The 16,626-nt window shown below is 41.2% G+C and overlaps 1 protein-coding gene across 2 annotated transcripts; it reads right to left on the bottom strand.

Annotated features, from left to right (window-relative positions):
- Positions 1-482: 482 nt before the first annotated feature.
- LOC102913587 (leukocyte-associated immunoglobulin-like receptor 1) lies at positions 483-13,325 on the bottom strand. Of its 2 annotated transcripts, XM_076569007.1 has the most exons (4): positions 13,166-13,325; positions 12,388-12,423; positions 8,210-8,539; positions 483-956 (listed from the first exon to the last, which is right to left on the bottom strand). In XM_076569007.1, the coding sequence occupies exons 1-4, from the start codon at positions 13,197-13,199 to the stop codon at positions 811-813; spliced, it is 546 nt and encodes a 181-aa protein (XP_076425122.1). In that variant the 5' UTR covers positions 13,200-13,325; the 3' UTR covers positions 483-810. The 2 variants fall into 2 exon arrangements, with proteins under 2 accessions (XP_076425122.1, XP_076425126.1); XM_076569011.1 differs by lacking the exon at positions 12,388-12,423 and having other exon boundaries at positions 13,166-13,324.
- Between the last annotated feature and the right edge of the window lie 3,301 nt (positions 13,326-16,626).

Raw genomic sequence — 16,626 nt, 5'->3', positions numbered from 1 at the left:
TGTCTAAACCTATCCAAATCAATAGGATGAGTTTTATTGTGTTGAGATCATTGGTTTTTCTCTTTCTTCTTCCTTCCTTCCTTCCTTCCTTCCTTTCTTCCTTCCTTCCTTCCTTCCTTCCTTCCTTCCTTCCTTCCTTCCTTCCTTCTTTCTTTTTTCATCTGTCTATATGTATGTATGTATGTCCCTTTCTCTGTCTCTGTCTTTCCCTTTCTTTCTTTTTTTTTTTTGAAACAGGTCTCTCTGTGTAGCCTTGGCTGTTCTAGAATCACTGTTTAAACAAGGATAGCCTAGAACTCACAGAGATATACCTGCTTATGCCTCAAAAGTGCTGATATCAAAGCTGTTAGCCATTATGTTTGGAAGATGGGTTTTATTTTAAAAGTTGTATTTTCCTTAGAGAAGATTAATTTTCCCACTCCCAGCATTCCTTAGCTGCCTGTGGTTCCTTGCAAACATTCCTCTTTAATAAGGAAAATCTATTTGTATACATCTCACAGGAAACTTTAATTATCTTTAAGGACCAACAGAGGCAAGATGTTAAGAGATGGAACAAGTACCAACCAGGAGGCAAGAAAGACTCAGAAAGGGGGTGTAGGAAGATTCAGGGCTATGAAATAACATATTGAATCAAGTTCTCTGTACAGAAAACTGATGATGGAGAGAGAATGTGATGTTTTGTTTCCTCTCCCTGTTGTGAATTGGAGAATATTCTCTGGCAACAGAGTCTGTATCCATGTATCACATGGGACAATATGAGTCCTTGGTCTTCTTAGCTGCCCAAATTAGCCTTTGTCATTGGTTGTCTCCTCACAGATTCATGGAACCTGGGCTATCTGTGGACTTTTCTTGGTTGTGCCAAGCTTCTCCAAGGATTGCCACCAAGACCAAAAATACTACTCCAGCCACGGCCATGCGGACACCAATCCACACCTTGTAACTCTGTGAGGTAGAGACTGAAAGGGAAAAGAAAAGAGTGGGTGGTCAGTTCCTGCTGGGAAGAATCCCAGGCGAAGAGTTCTGAAACTAGAGTCATTTCTCTGCTTTGACATTAAAGGCCATCGTTATGGACAGCACTTACCTGTGGGGAAGCTCTTTCTTAAAAAGGGGCCAATTTCACAGTATCTGCTAGGGCTCAGAAAAGAGAGCTGAAGGGACATGAAGCTTCTCCTTCTTTTGGGATGATTCAGACATCCCGAGTCCTTGGCCTGACTGTCCCATCATTCCCAATGCCCCTGTACTCCATGCCTTCGTTCTGATTTTCCTCATCCCAGCACCCTTAGATCACTGAGGGCACACCCTGGCTCTCACACAGTGTGCAAATGGGTCCCACAAAAGACTAGCTGGAAAATTCACACATAAAATGGATTAGACTCAGCTTCAAGTTGGAACACAAAATTAATTCCTTTGTGTGCCTCAAAAATCTGAAGAGCAAATTTAGGATAAACTAACTGCCATACATGGATCCAATGATGTGGCAGGGTCTGGTGAAAAATAGTCACTAAAAATAGAAACTGGCATGCAAGGTATGACCATTGCCATGCCTTCTATCCGGCAACCTGAACAAGCTTGGATATAGAGAAGATATTGGAAATGTCAGGGGTTCTGGTTTCTCTTCTCTGTCTATACAGCCCTCTGTCACTTGGTTCACTGTAGATGTTCCATCCCTGTTGTGGGATATTTATCATGCTCTGTGAAGATGTGTTTTTGTTTAACTTCACCTACATAAATCACTGTCTGATAGGTTTAATAGAGAGCTGAATGGCCAACAGCTAGGGAGGAGAGGATAGGTGGGTCTTCCAGGAAGAGATAGGATCCATGGGAAAAAACTGAGGCATGAGAAATTCACCAGTCTGACACAGATGAGTCAGACATAAGGAACTGAAAGACCAATTCTGTAATTACACATTTATGAGACATCATGCCCACTGTGAGAATACCTGTACATATTAAGACTGACAATTCTTCAGCATATGTCTCCAGTAAAATGAAACAGTTTTCTCCATATTAAAACATAAGGCACATTACCGGTCTATCACACCATACTAATGAATATAAAACAAGAGCTGCTAAGAGACATTGCTTTGTGGGGGAAAAAAAACTTCTGAAATACACTAACCTGCTAAGAATGTCAACTTCTGAATGGAATTCAGGAAATGTGTTATGTTGGGTGATAAGTTATGCCTTTGTTTCTATAGGAAACAAAAAGCTATAGATTCCTTTAAAATTAATAAACGTCAGATTTGACCAGGGAAGACCTCCTAAAAATTCTGCCTGCAGACATGAACAAAGAGACCAAGAAAAACTACAAGACAGGTCACATATATGCTGATCCTTTCACACGGAAACAGCTTTGAGACTGGATGAGACGTGATAAATCTTGTTGGCTACAGAATCCCCATGATTTGTAATTATACACAATCTTTCATATGGCATGGATGAAGATTTATATTATATTTGATTATGCAGTCCAAACAGACATAAATAATTGACAGATATCTTTTACTTGCTCTAACATAAAACAGAAAATAATCTTTAGCTGATTTGTGAACACTGCACATTCCATACTTGTGTTAATGTAGATGTGTATGTTACCTTAAGATGTTTGTGTTTTCAGAAAAAAACATTCACATACCAATGAATACAAGTATCCCAGCGGTTCCAGCCCATCAGAATGCCTCAGGTGCAGTTTCATCAAAATATCTGCATCCTGCACAACTTCCAAGTCCCTAGCTAAGATACTGGAAAACAAATTACACAGAAACCTCTTCCAGGACTTGATCATTATCCCACTTTTGGTCCTTGTATCTTCACAGGCATTTCCTTCTTTAAGTTGGGGAAGTTTTCTTCTATGACCTGTTGAATATATTTTCTGTGTCTTTGAGTTGGTATTCTTCTCCTTCCTCTATCCCTATTATTCTCATGTTCAGTCTTTTCATGGTGTCCCAGATTTCCTGGACATTTTGTTTTATGACTTTTTTGGCATTGGTATTTTCTTTGACTGACAAATCCATTTCCTCTATTGTATCCTCTACACCAGAGATCCTCTCTTCTATCTCTTGTATTCTGTTGATTATGCTTGCATCTGTGTTTCCTATTCATTTACTCAGATTTTCTATTTCCAGCATTCCCTCTGTTTGTGCCTTCATTGTTTCTATTTCCCTTTTCAGGTCTTGAACTGTTTCCCTCACCTGTTTCATTGCTTTTTCATGGTTTTCTTTAAGGGATTTATTGCTTTCTTCCACTTTTTTATTTGTCTTTTCCTCTACTTCTTTATAGATTTCTTCCCTTTTTTTTGTTTGAGTTTTTCTCATTTTTTTTATTGATTTCCTCCATTTTTTTCATCTTTTGCTCAATTTCATTTTTCATTTTTTCTTGAAAGGCCTCTAGCATCTTCATGATGCTATTCTTGAAGTTGCTATCTTCTGTTTCTTCCACCTTATGATGTTCAGGTCTTGCTGTTGGAGGAGGGCTAGGTTCTGGTGATGCTGTTTTGCTCTTTATGTTATTGTATGTACTTCTGCCTTGACATCTGCCCATCTCCTCCTCTAATAGGTATAAGAGTTGCCTGTGTCTGAGCGAGTTGCTGTTGGTCCACTCTGTGCTTGTTGTGTCTGTGTTTCAGGGAACTTCTGGATCTACCCTTAGCTCTTGGTCTGATTGGATCAGGCAGCTTCTGTGTCTCAGTGAGCTGCTCTTGGTTCCCCACCAAGCTTTTTGATTCTGTGACTCACAGATTCATTCTTGGTCTTATCAGGGCTCTTGTTCCATGAGCCCAGTGGTTTTCTCTGTTGATCCTCCCCTACACACCTCCAGGGAACTTGAAAGTCACAGCAATAGAGATCCTAAGTAGGACAAGTTGGTACCAGGAATGTGTACCATGTTTTTCCTAATCTCAAAGATAGGATTAAAGGCATGTTTTCTTACCTCAAAGATCTGAATTAGATGTAGTCATGTTGTTAACCAAGAATAGCCATCACATGTCCATCCCTTGTTAACTTGGTACACAATCATATCTCCTTAGGGGGAAGGCCTGGCATTTTGCAAGTGGTGCCATCCCTGGGCTTATGGTCTTAGGCTTTATAAGAAAGCAGCTTGAGCATGTCATGAGGAGCAAGCCAGTAAGCACCATCCCTCCACAGCCTCTGCATGGGCTCCTGTTCAGGGTTCCTTCTAGGTTTGAGTTCCTGTCATGGCTTGCTTTGATGATGAACAATATTGTGGAAGTGTAAGCTTATAAACCCTTTCCTATCGAAGTTCATTGGTTATGGTGTTTTGTTGCTGTAATATAAATCCTAACTAAGGCAAGTTGGTACTTTGAGTGGGAAGTTTCTTTCAAATTTAAAAGATGTGGATTAAAGTCATTTTTTTCCTGACTCAAAGATCTTCATTAGACTTAGTTAAGTTGAAAATCAAGAAAAACCATCACAGATGGGAATGAAGTTATAAGTAGAATGCATTTACTGAGCACCTACTGTAGAGCACACATGTGCTGGGTGGTGCTCATGGACATGTGGCTTTGTAAAAATCTCACATGCACAGTAGCTTTGAAATATTTATTTTTTGTCCTTGTAGTACCAATCAGGAGTGTTGAACTTCTTTGTGCTCTGTGACACCCTATCCACTGGCACAGCCCTTTTAAGGACTCAGCAGTCACGTATGGTTAATGAAACACTCTTGTTCCTACAGATAAGAGCAATAACCTCATTATTTACATCATATAGGACAGCATTGTCCACCATGCTCTATAGAGCTTTGCAAAGACTGACAACTAACAAAAGAAGCAAGACTCCCTCTTTGGGATCCCACTGAATACAAGAATACCCATCTTTATATGTTGTCAGGGAAGACCCTGGAAGGAAAGAACTCAATCCAATGTGGCCCTGCTGCCTGATGCCCTGCAGACAGCACCTAACTACTTCTTTTACATGCACCATCCTCCAATCATTCACTCACTGTGTCCCCTTGCAGCTGTTGACACAAGGTGGATTCTACCTGTCCTCTCTCCCTGGGTGTTACCCACTCCCTGACCTTGTTGCTGAGGCAGAATCTTCAATGCCCTTTAAAGAAAATCAGGCAGCATTTCTCTAGAAGCTCTTTCCTCAAAACTTTGCCTATGTCCAGGACATGAGACCCTCACGGGTATTCTTACATTTCCATGTTCCTTATTGCAACTTAAATTAGAAACGTCATAGGCATGCACACTATATATTACATATCATGCAAATAGAGTCACCCGTGCTGACTAATAATGTTATAATTAACCACGAACCTTTAGTCATAGTATAACTGTGCTGAAAACTTTCTATGCCATAGTGGCATAGCACCTGCCTTGAGATTTGTTTCCCTGCATTGTTCAAGGTAACATTTCTGCAGGACCGCTGTCCAGAAGTTGTTTGTTCTATATGCCATATGGGCAGGTGTGCAGGAGACTGTGCCTTCTAAAGCTGGTGTAAATAACATCGTGTCCACAAACTGACACAATGGGCCACCAATGATGCATTTCTCACAACACATGTTTCACAACTACATGGGCTATACATATATGTCCTAGAACAATGTCCCATTTTCAAGTGACACATGGCTGTATGCTCACATGTAATATAAATAAGCACAGCTAAGGTGCTGTGGATATTGATCAATGAGTTACACTTCATGTGCAATATTTCACTTAGTGTCCAAGAATGAGGACCAGAATTAGATGCCCAGAACTCACAGGACAAAGATAAGTAGACAAGACTACCAGCATCTAATCCTAGTGCACATAAGACAGAGACAGAGAATTCCCTGAGTAATTTGGTTAGCCAGACTAGTGAAAACTGGAAACTGCAGGGTCAGACACATAAATCTTCACAAAGTGTAAGGTGGAGAACCCTCCAAAAAGACACTCAGTATTACTTTTGGAGCTACAAACACATACATCCTTGCATGTGCAACTGCACCTTCACAATATGCAGACAAACATATGCACAGCAGACATGTACCCAGGCAGAAAAGTAAACAAGCAAATATTGAATAAAAGTATATGATGTTAACTTATTTCACATATATAATATTAATACATTTATATATAAATAACTTACTTATGTAATTTTATACTCCATGTCATCTTTCAAGCATCATTTGTAAATAGCCATCTTATAATAAATGATATATGTCTGTATGTAGGGTATAGTAATAAATAATATCTGTTAAGTTATATATTGTAAATATTAAGTAGCATGTGATATTTTTTTAAAATGGAATAACATGCATTCTATCCATGTGTAAAGATACCTTATATTGTTACATCAGTAATATTACTTATAGGTTTAATTATAAGATAAATATATAATTCAGTATAATTTAAGTTTCACATCTGAAATTATGATGTATTCTGTCAATCACCATAATTATCTTGCCATTAATACTCACAGGGCTGTGTCATTTCTCTTCCCTCACTGTGAGGGCCCAGTTTGACTCATCTTTGGACTAATGCATTTAAAGTGAAAAGACATTTGTTAAAATCAACAACAGGGTGGTGACCCAGTATATTTAGCTTGGAAACACACCATGACAGGTCCCTACATGATGGTATATTAAAGGACTCTGCATAAAATAGCATCCTGCTCCCCTCTATCTTGACATAACCTTTGTCCCTGTCTACTGTCCCACCTGCCTGAACACAGAGTTAGCCTCACAGTGGCACAGCTGAGATGAGAGAGTCCATGCATGACGCAGAACCACATCTCCCTAGAGCATTGTGGCTACAGTGTACAGGGAACGATGTAGCCATATAGACTGAGACAGAAAGAGTGGGAGAAGCTCATTCAATATCACACAGCATCCCAGCCTGGCTACCTTTCACAGGTCACATCCTTCTCATGTCACTTTCCCCTCAGAGATCCTTCTACCCTAGTCAGGCACAGACAATGAGAAAGTCCCCTCAGCTGTCATAGAACCTGTGCTTGAAAGGAAGGTCCTAATCAGCTCCATCCCAAGGAAAGCAATGTGTGTAGTGAGGCACAGACAGAAGTGGGCAGCATAGAGCTTGCAAACAGAGATTTGGGGTGTCAATGCTGGGATTGCTTCTGCCCTGGAGTCTTCAGAACTTGGTATTTGACCAAGAATGTCAATTTTCTCATATTAAAAGTAGAAGAGTCACTGGAAATCCTGGCACATGCCTTTAATTTCAGAACTCAAAAGATAGAGGCAAGAGGGTCTCGCTGATTTTATACCAGCCTGGTCTATGTAGGAAATTCAAAGATCAGCCAGGATCACATAGAGAGGGCCTTTGTTGTTGTTTTCAAAACAAAACAACAGCAACAAAAACAAAATCGTATAAATGGTATCCTGATGCTGGCTCCAAAGCTAAGCAGAAGGCTGGCTGGGACATTAACGCAACATATAAGACCTAATAAACTACTACACCAGCAAAGAGGCAGGGGGAAGGATTCAGACCCTATGAGAAGAGCTGTGTAGACTTCTTCTCCATCCTCAGTATTTATTCAAAAATGATGATTTTTCCAACATTCAATCCCAGACCATGAGAGAGACCTGAATTGACAGGACAGAGAAAAGAGGAAACCTGACAGATTCACTTTTAAATGCCTGCTCTTGTGGTTTGGTCCGGCCTCATATTTCTCACTCTTTCACTCTGTTTGTCATCACAGAATCAGCACTGACCATCTCTATGAAAGACCTGGGAGAACATGGAAATGGACTGGAAATTCTTCCTGGACTTTGACTCCAGGAAATTCTGGAGCCTGACCAAACAGAGACCATTCCATATGACAGAACACCTAAAATAATAGTCCAGGGCTGCACACTAGCCCTGCCTGGACCATATGGCCTGCCTAGTGACATGGGACCATGCCAGACGAGATATATTCCTACAGTCACCACAGGTTAAACTCAGTGGAAGGAAAGGATAACTCACCATGACCAGTGAAAAGACAACCTTGAAATGAGTCTGTCTTCACCATTGCTGGGTATCAGTCTCTACTTCATAATCAGAGACAGATTTGGACCCAACTCTCCAGTCTGGAGTTGTATCCAGATAATTCTTGGTGTCTGCTAAGACTACATTTCTGGGAATCTGGGGTGTATGGGCAAAGGAGACCTGTGTTGAAGGAGCTAAGAGAAAAGAGTCTTAGGTTTAAGAAAAAGCAGGGGAAGTTGAGGCAGAGGAGAGCAGCTATGGTTAGAATCCAGGGACCTGAGAACAAACCTGGAGTCACTGTTGAGCCTGGGTCAGGAGCCAGGGTGACATCTTCTCTGGTTACCTTCAGCTCCAGAGTCTCACTGCGTGGGGACCAATCGTTTCCTTTTAAATAGATACAGTAATAGCCTCCAGCAGTGCTTTCATTCACTGGGCCAAGGCGGAATATAGCCTCTGTCATTAGATGCTGTATGTTCTTCTCCTCCATGACACTCTTGCCTTCCTTCTCCAGGCGGAATGTATCATACCCACTAGGGGTTGAGCACACAAAGTTTACACAACCCCCTTGGGAGATCTCAAGGCCTGGCTCAGCTGAGATGGAAGGCTTTGACAGATATCCTAGGAGAGAGCAGAGCAGGAATCACAGAACATTGCCACAACACAAAACTAATTTAGGTGCAACATTCTATATTCTTACCAAATTTCGAGTTCTCTAGACATGATGGAAGTGAAGCTCTATAACATCCTCACTTTCTGTGTGCATTTGAATCCCCATCCCATGACAATAAGGAAGCTAAGCCTTAGCACATGTTGGGTCTAGCAAAGATCTATCCAAGGTAATCTCAGAACATCCCAGGCTGCATATGTCTACTCCAGAGCCCACTATCTCCTGATTCATTCCTGGGACCTATGCCTTTTCTAATTCATCTTTCTTTCCAGGCCCTGTTATTGAGGCATTAAAAGCCTACCTGTTTCAAACTATCTGGATGCAAGAACAATACCATTAAATCAAAGATTATACACACATATATACATATATACACACATACACACACACACACACATATATATAAATAGATAGATAGAAAGAGAGAGAGAGAAAGAGAGAGAGAGAGAACCTTAAATGATCACATTTTCTGTGTTCAAAGTGATGTTTTGCTGTAAACTGTGGAACAAATGGATCAAGCTCATAAACTTGGATCACCTTATTAACTTGGTTTTTTGTTCTGAGGATAACATTGATTATTTTCCGTTTCCAACCTTATAAATGCATGGTTGCTAGCCATAATCCATAATTAACCTCTGGCCCTTATTCATGTGTAAGTGAGTTTTTGTTCCCTTAAACCAACATTTCCTCATACTTTCTTCTTCCTTAATTCATTCTTGCAACTGTTTTAAATATCTTATTCATCCTTTAGTGATGCCTTCTATGTTTTCATGGTTTCACTTATGGAAGAAACATAATGTCTTTCATTTGAAGCTAAAGAATGGGAGGGAAGACTGATGTAGAAATAATAATTGTCCGATGCTGTGGCAAAAAGACTGCGATGAATGTGAGCGGTGAGCATAGAAATCTCAAGGGACAGGTGAGATCAGAGCTGTACTCCATGAGATGACAGGGAAGAGCTACTTGCACTGAGACCTGAGAGACAGAAGTTAATTCCCTGCCCCTAGAAAGCAGGGGCTTGGAGAATCAAACATTGATAAAATACTGTTTAAAATTCCACTCAGAGGAGACAAACTCTTAGCTAGATAAGAAGAAGCAGTTAAAGAAATCACCTGTGGGGCATTCTGTAGATAATTAATGCAAAGTCTCTTGTTCTTCAGAGTCACTGAGAGCTGAGTTTAAGTGCTGTCTGAAAGGGAAAATATGGGATAAATTATATGCTAATTGGCTTGATACAGTCAGTCTGGAACACGAGGTCCATTTTAAAAATTAAATTAAAAGTCATCCTGTGAGAGAGCTCAGAGTTGAGAGGGAACCTGGAGTATTTGAGGAAAAGAAGAAAATTGAAGAACTTAGAGATCAGCCATCATGATAGGACAAGGTGGCCAGGATGTATCTAGGGTAAGCCCTAGTCACCGGGTCTGAGAAAAACATGGGTCTGAATCTGTCTCAATATCAATATCATCTGTGGAGCTCAAGCCACATCCCACCTCCAGGCACAACCTGACCTGCTCATCCAGTGTCCAAACCAGACTAGTAATTATGACTCTGAGCTCTCATCAAAGAAGCTCCTTTTGCAACACACAGAGACCATTACAGCAAGCCTCAACTGGTGCATAAACCAACTGATCCTGATTTGGGGATATCTCCAATGGCTACATCTACAACATATTCCCATCCCTAGGGCTTGTGGAATATGACAGAAGAGGGAACAGAAAGACTCTAAAAGCCAGAGGATCAGGAAGTTGGCTGTGAATATGTTTTCCAGATATGACAGGAAGGATATCCCCATGATACCGCAAAAATATAGCTACCTAAGCAAGCCCTGAACAAAGACACCGCCCATTGACATCCCAGCTTGGGTGAGGGAAAGCCCACAGGGCTCCTAGATGAGGAGCTACAAGAATTTAATGGCTGCTGAGAGGTGGAGAATAAGTATTTCCCAGGATTATCCCCTTATATGGTTATCCAGTACCAAGTGGTGAGCTCTAAAAGCACATACATATAAGCAACACTAAGCAACACACAGCAAGGTGTATTTATTTATTTGAATATAAACATGTGACACTAATAGGTAGGCAATGAATTTCAGAGGGATCATGAAAAGCAGGGACTTACAATGTACTGGAGGAAGCATATAGAGGGGAGAAATGATGTAATTATATTTTCATTAAAATTGTTTTTAAAGCCGGGCGTTGGTGGCGCACGCCTTTAATCCCAGCACTCGAGAGGCAGAGCCAGGCGGATCTCCGTGAGTTCGAGGCCAGCCTGGGCTACCAAGTGAGCTCCAGGAAAGGCGCAAAGCTACACAGAGAAACCCTGTCTCAAAAAACCAAAAAAAAAAATTGTTTTTAAAAATTAGGGAGAAGAGAGTTGGTGACTCCCAGTTTAGGGGTCCAGAAAAGACTCTATTCTTGTAGTTAGCAGAATTTGAAAAAAAATTGCAAAGCTTCTGATGTAAGACATGAAAGAAGCTTCTGGGTAAATTTTTCAAGTTGTGGAAAATAACAGGAAGATATTTGTGCTTCTGCATGACAAGGAGCAATCTCCATAGTGCCAGGGAGGGTGAGAGCCTTAGGAGGTACAGACAAGCAGAGCAGACATGAGGGAAACAGTAACAAGTAGGGAACAGAAGAGCTTAAAAAGAAGTTCACAGAAATTTATGCGGAGAGGGAGAAAGATTTGAGTTTGTATGTGGTGGTGTGTGCATTTAATTCCAACATTCAGGAGGCAGAAGCAGGCAGTTCTCTGTGAATTCTATACTGGCCTGGCCTATGTAGCAAGTTCCAGGTCAGTCAGGGATACATAGTCAGAATCAGAATCAGAACAAACAAAAGAATTAAATAACTAACAGGCTTAAGAATTTAGTGGGGGAAATAAACAGCACCTAGTGGCATACAGTTCATGAGGAGATGGAGAAGTGGATAAAGTGCAAATTCTCATGATCTGCCTTTGAGGACTGTCAAGGCCTTGCTAGGGGACACTGAGAGAGGTCTGGGAAATGGAGAAATCTCTCACATGTAGGCTTGGCCATCCTGAAAACAACTGTCTCTTTAGACAGCTTGTCATGGAGATATCTCAGTGCCATATTCTTCACTGCATGAGGCCCAGTAGAGAAGAGACAGAAACAATGCGACTATCAGTCAATAGAAAAACTGATAAAGAAAGTGTGGTGCACAAACACATTAGAATACTGGTCATCCTCCAGAAAGGAAATGCTGCTGCTGTTGGTGGCAACCAGAATGTATCCAGAGGAAGTTACATGAAGCAAGCCAGTCACAGAATGACAAAAACACAGGATCTCACTTATGTATAGAATGCAAAGACATTCATCTCAGAGATGAAAAACAATGAGAGTAGAATGGTTATCAGAGGCTAAGGGAAGGGTAAATGGAGACAGAAAAGATGCTGGACAAAGATATGAAATTCCATTTTGATGGGAAAAATACATTTATTGAGTTCTACTGTGCATGAGAGTGGCAGATTGCTTATTTAAATTTTCCAAAAAATGGTAGATAGATGACATTGTCACACCTAAAACATAATGGATGTCAGAGGTGATGGACATGCAACTCAGCCTAATTTAATCATACTATGGTGTAAATGCACAACAAAGCATGGTGTTTTAAATAAGAAATCAAATAAAACAGGTAGAAAAGGAAGAGGGATGAAGGTTGCTTATCTGAGGATGTTTATGATTATAGGAAATGCTCATAGGTCTTCCTCCATGCCTCCTGGGTACATGTGATCCTCTTCAAACCTGCCCATGGATTCAGCAACAACCAAAGACATGACTCACCTTCTTGAGTCATAACTGTCCATCCTAGGCACAGCAGTGAAATAGAAATCTCAGTGAGAAAGACACTCACCATGTGGGTTGCTTAGAGATGAAAATATAGGAAGGACTAGATATAGGTGGGAACATTCATCCTACCATGATTACCCAGCCTTTGTCCCTCCATATCAATGCCAAAGTATAATTCTCCTTTTCACTCTGAAATAAGCCTAAGTAATGCCTCAGGCAAAAAGTGGAGACATAGACTCAAAATCCCAGCTAGCCAGCTGGTCCACACATTTAAGTATTACTTGAGCTATAAAGTTCAAAGTCAGCCCAAGCATCTTTCTGAGACCATGTCTCAAATCCAAAAGTAAAATGATGCCCAGGATGTATTTTGAAAAGAAAAGAATTTCTCAACAAGGGTACTCATTATGCATAACACCTGTTAACTTGAAAAATAAAAAGGACTAAGATGAAGATACAATTCTGTGGTAGCATGCTTACCTAGGATGCATTAGACCCTGAGTTCAACTTCTAAAACCCAGAAAAACAGCTGGCTCCCAGTCATCTTCTCTTCTAAACAGGCTCTTCTTAATTTCTTTCAAAGCTGAACATACACACAAGCCCCATTTCTCTTCCTATCAATAAGTCCACAGAAGTATCTTACAAATAGGGGATAGAGCAAAGAAACTCTTCCCAGGGGGATGCAGAATCTGCTGGCTGTTTTCAGGCTTGAGTAGGGAGTAGACTCCCTTCCTCAAATCACCTTCCTCATCCCTCCATTTCTCCCAGGACTCACCGAGGGCCAACAGCTTCACAGGATTAACTGGCATGATTCAGGCTCTGGTAGTCTGACCAGGTCTGAAGCTCTGCAGTGGAGACAAGAGGCAGGATGTCAGAGGACTGGCGCTCATCACAAGGTTTCTATATCAGTTTCCTCACACGAAGAGGAAGAGGTTCCTCCCCCGCACTTTCCACTCTTTCCCCTGGTGACTCTGTGAGAAGGTGTCAGATCCTTAAAACAATATACCAGTCCCTGAGCTAAGGTGTAACTGAGCTCATTCTACAACGTTTGTCTCTCTGTAAATATGGGAGACAGAGAATAAGATTGTACCTTTCAGTCCCACCTATAAAAATAATGAGCATCTATCTTCAGGCAAGACATTTCAACATCCAAAGTTCACATCTCCACATGTTTAAAATTGGAGTCATAAGGTCTCCCCCAAGTGTTTAATGTTATGGTCTCTGTAAGATATTTACATTTTAAATGTATCCTGTTATAAATGATGAATTTTACCTTTAAACAATATTGAGTTGTGTGTGTGTGTGTGTGTGTGTGTGTGTGTGTGTGTGTGTGTGTGTGTGACATAGTGTGTTTATGTGGGGAGGGTTAGAGGACAACTTGCAGGAGTCATCTATCTCCTTCTATTATGGAGGTCCCAGGGATTGAACTCAGGTCATCAGCAATAGAAACAAGCGTCTTTACCCATTTGACCATCTCGTTGACCTAGATATTTAAAAAAAAAAAAAAAAAAAAAAAAAAAAAAACAAAAACAAAGCTTGTCAGGAGTGGAGAGATTAAGTCCTATTCATTCTGTTAACATGGATGTTGGGCCTCAACTGTTCTGAGGAAAGCTGTCTCTGAGCAAATAGGTCAGGATCATTTTAGGGGAGCTGAGGCCCTCCCTCCCTGCCACTAGCAGAACAAGAAGTGGAAAGTAGAGAGAAGAAAGTTCTTCCTCTTTGGAAATAGCATGAAGATTTTATGCAAAAAAATTAAAAATAGAACCCAAGTAAGGGGATGAAATAAGGAAGTGAGAAGTCAGCACTCTTGTAATCATTGCAACACTGTTCACAAGAGCTATGATGGAGAAATAATTCCAAAGATTGGGTGAAAATGCGGTGCATATACACAGTGGAATGAAGAAAATAATGATGATACCGTGTGTCTTTGTTAGGGTTTCTATTGCTATGGAAAACACCATAACCAAAAAGTAACTTGGGGAGGAAAGGGTTTATTTGGCTTACACTTTCACATTGCTCTTCACCACTAAAAGAAGTCTGGACAGGAACTCAAAACAGGGCAGGATCATGAAGACTGCAGCTGATCCAGAAGCCACAGAGGGGATCTGCTTACAGGCTTACTTCGCCTGGCTTGCTCATCCTGCTTTCTTATAGAACCCAGGATCACCAGCCCAGGGATGGCCACATCCACAATAGGCTGGTCCCTCCCCCATTGATCACTAATTTGAGAAAATGCCTTACAGCTGGATCTTATGGAGGCATTTCCTCAGCCGAGTCTCCTTCCTCTCTGCTGACACTTCCTTTTATCCAGGGACAAAGAAAATCAACCAGTACAACTGATCCCTTGTCAATTTGATACACATACAGATCATTATTAATTATTAATCCACAACCCTTTCTTTTCTATTTATCTCCAGGATCTCACATTAAAAATCATAATTAATTTTAAAAGTCCCACTGTCTTTACAAATTCAAACATTAAAATTTCAGTCTCTTTAAAATATCCTGTCTCTTTCAAAAGTTCAGGTCTTTCATCTGTGGGTTCCTTTAAAATGCAAAATTAAATTAAACACATTCTCCAAAAGGAGAGAGCCAGAACACTATCACAAAGTGTCCAACCAATTAACCTTCAACAGTATATATAACTCAATGGCCAATTGTCTGGAATTCACTCAGGATCTTCTGGACTCCTCCAAGGAGCTTGAGTCACTGTTCCAACTCTACCCTGTGTGGCACACACTTCTTGGCTTCTAGGCTCCAGCTGGCTCCCCTCAACTGCTTCTGCTATTCTTGGTGGTCTTCTCATGGTACTGGCATCTCCAAAACACTGCGGTCTTCTGCAGCAACTGGGCTGCATTTTCACCAAATGCCTCTCACAGGCTCTTTTCATGGTGCAAAGCCCCAATTTCTTTGCATGGCCCCTTCTGTCCTGGGCCTTCAATTTCCACTGAGGGTGCACCTTCACCAATGGCCTCCTCTGGGCTCTCACAGTGCAGGCCTCAGCTGTTCGCCATGAGCCCTTCATGTCTTCAAAGCCAGTACCACCTGGGTGACTCCTCCACATTAGAAAGGCTGGCTGCCAGCACGAGGTACAATCTTGGCCACCTCTGGAACAGAGCTTCTCTGTGTTCTCAGGAAACACTTACTAGAAGATTTAGTTTCAGTGATGCTGTTATGTTCTTAATAACTGCTCATTGCTTTGCTCCAGCTGAGCGGGATTAAGTATCCCAGCAAAAGGAAGTATCATTTTAGTAGTTCTGGTATCTAGTTAATCACTGGTGATTTTTAAACCCCAGCTAACCAGAGCCACAGAGTCTTAATTCAAAATAACAGATGACCCTGATAGTCTTTAAACTTCCCTCTGAAATGTCACAAGCCAGGCTTCCATCTTTTGCACTGATCTTAACTTTATCTTCTAAGCTTCCAAAGGACATCCCACTGAGCTCTGAATACTCAATGGCTCTTCTAGCCCAAAGTTCCAAAGTCCTTTCACAAACCTCTCCCAAACCTGGTAAGATCTGTCACAGCAATACCCTACTATTCTGGTACCGATTTCTCTTCATTAGGGTTTCTATTGCTGTGACAAAACACCATGCCTGAAAAGCAAGTTGGGAAAGAAAGGGTTTATTTGGCTTTATACTTCCACATTGCCTTTCACCACTGAAGGAAGTCAGAACAGGAAATCAAACAGAGCAGGACACTGGAGGCAGGAGCTGATGCAGAGGCCATGCAGGGGATCTGCTTACTGACTTACTCCCCCTGGCTTGCTCATTCTGTGTTCTTATGGAACCCAGGACCAACAGCCCAGGCATGACACCATGCAAAATGTGAAGGACTTACTCCATCGATTGCTAATTGTGAAAATGCCTTACAGCTAGATCTCATGGAGGCTTTTCCTCAACTAAAGCTTCTTCCTCTTTGCTGACTCTAGCTTGTGTCAAGTTGACACACAAAACCAGCCAGGACACCATTATGAAAAACCATATGGCTGGAACTTAAAAAATGGCGTGGCCCAGTGAAACAAACAATTCCAGAAGGATAGAGGCCAAATTATTCCCCTGAGATGAGGTATGTTAAATAGTCATATTCAAACTGGAAATGCTGACCCATGTCTGCAATCCATGCATGCACTTGGGTGGATGAGGTAGGAAAATTACCACAGGTGTATGGCCATCATGATTTCTGAGCTAGCCTGAGCAAGTAACAAGATTCTGTCCAAAAACTATGAAATAAATA

This window comes from Peromyscus maniculatus, chromosome 1 (genome assembly GCF_049852395.1).
Source record: "Peromyscus maniculatus bairdii isolate BWxNUB_F1_BW_parent chromosome 1, HU_Pman_BW_mat_3.1, whole genome shotgun sequence".
NCBI classification, from domain to species: Eukaryota; Metazoa; Chordata; class Mammalia; order Rodentia; family Cricetidae; genus Peromyscus; species Peromyscus maniculatus.
The sequence above is the reverse complement of the archived record's forward strand: the minus strand, read 5'-3'. Positions and strand labels throughout refer to the sequence as shown.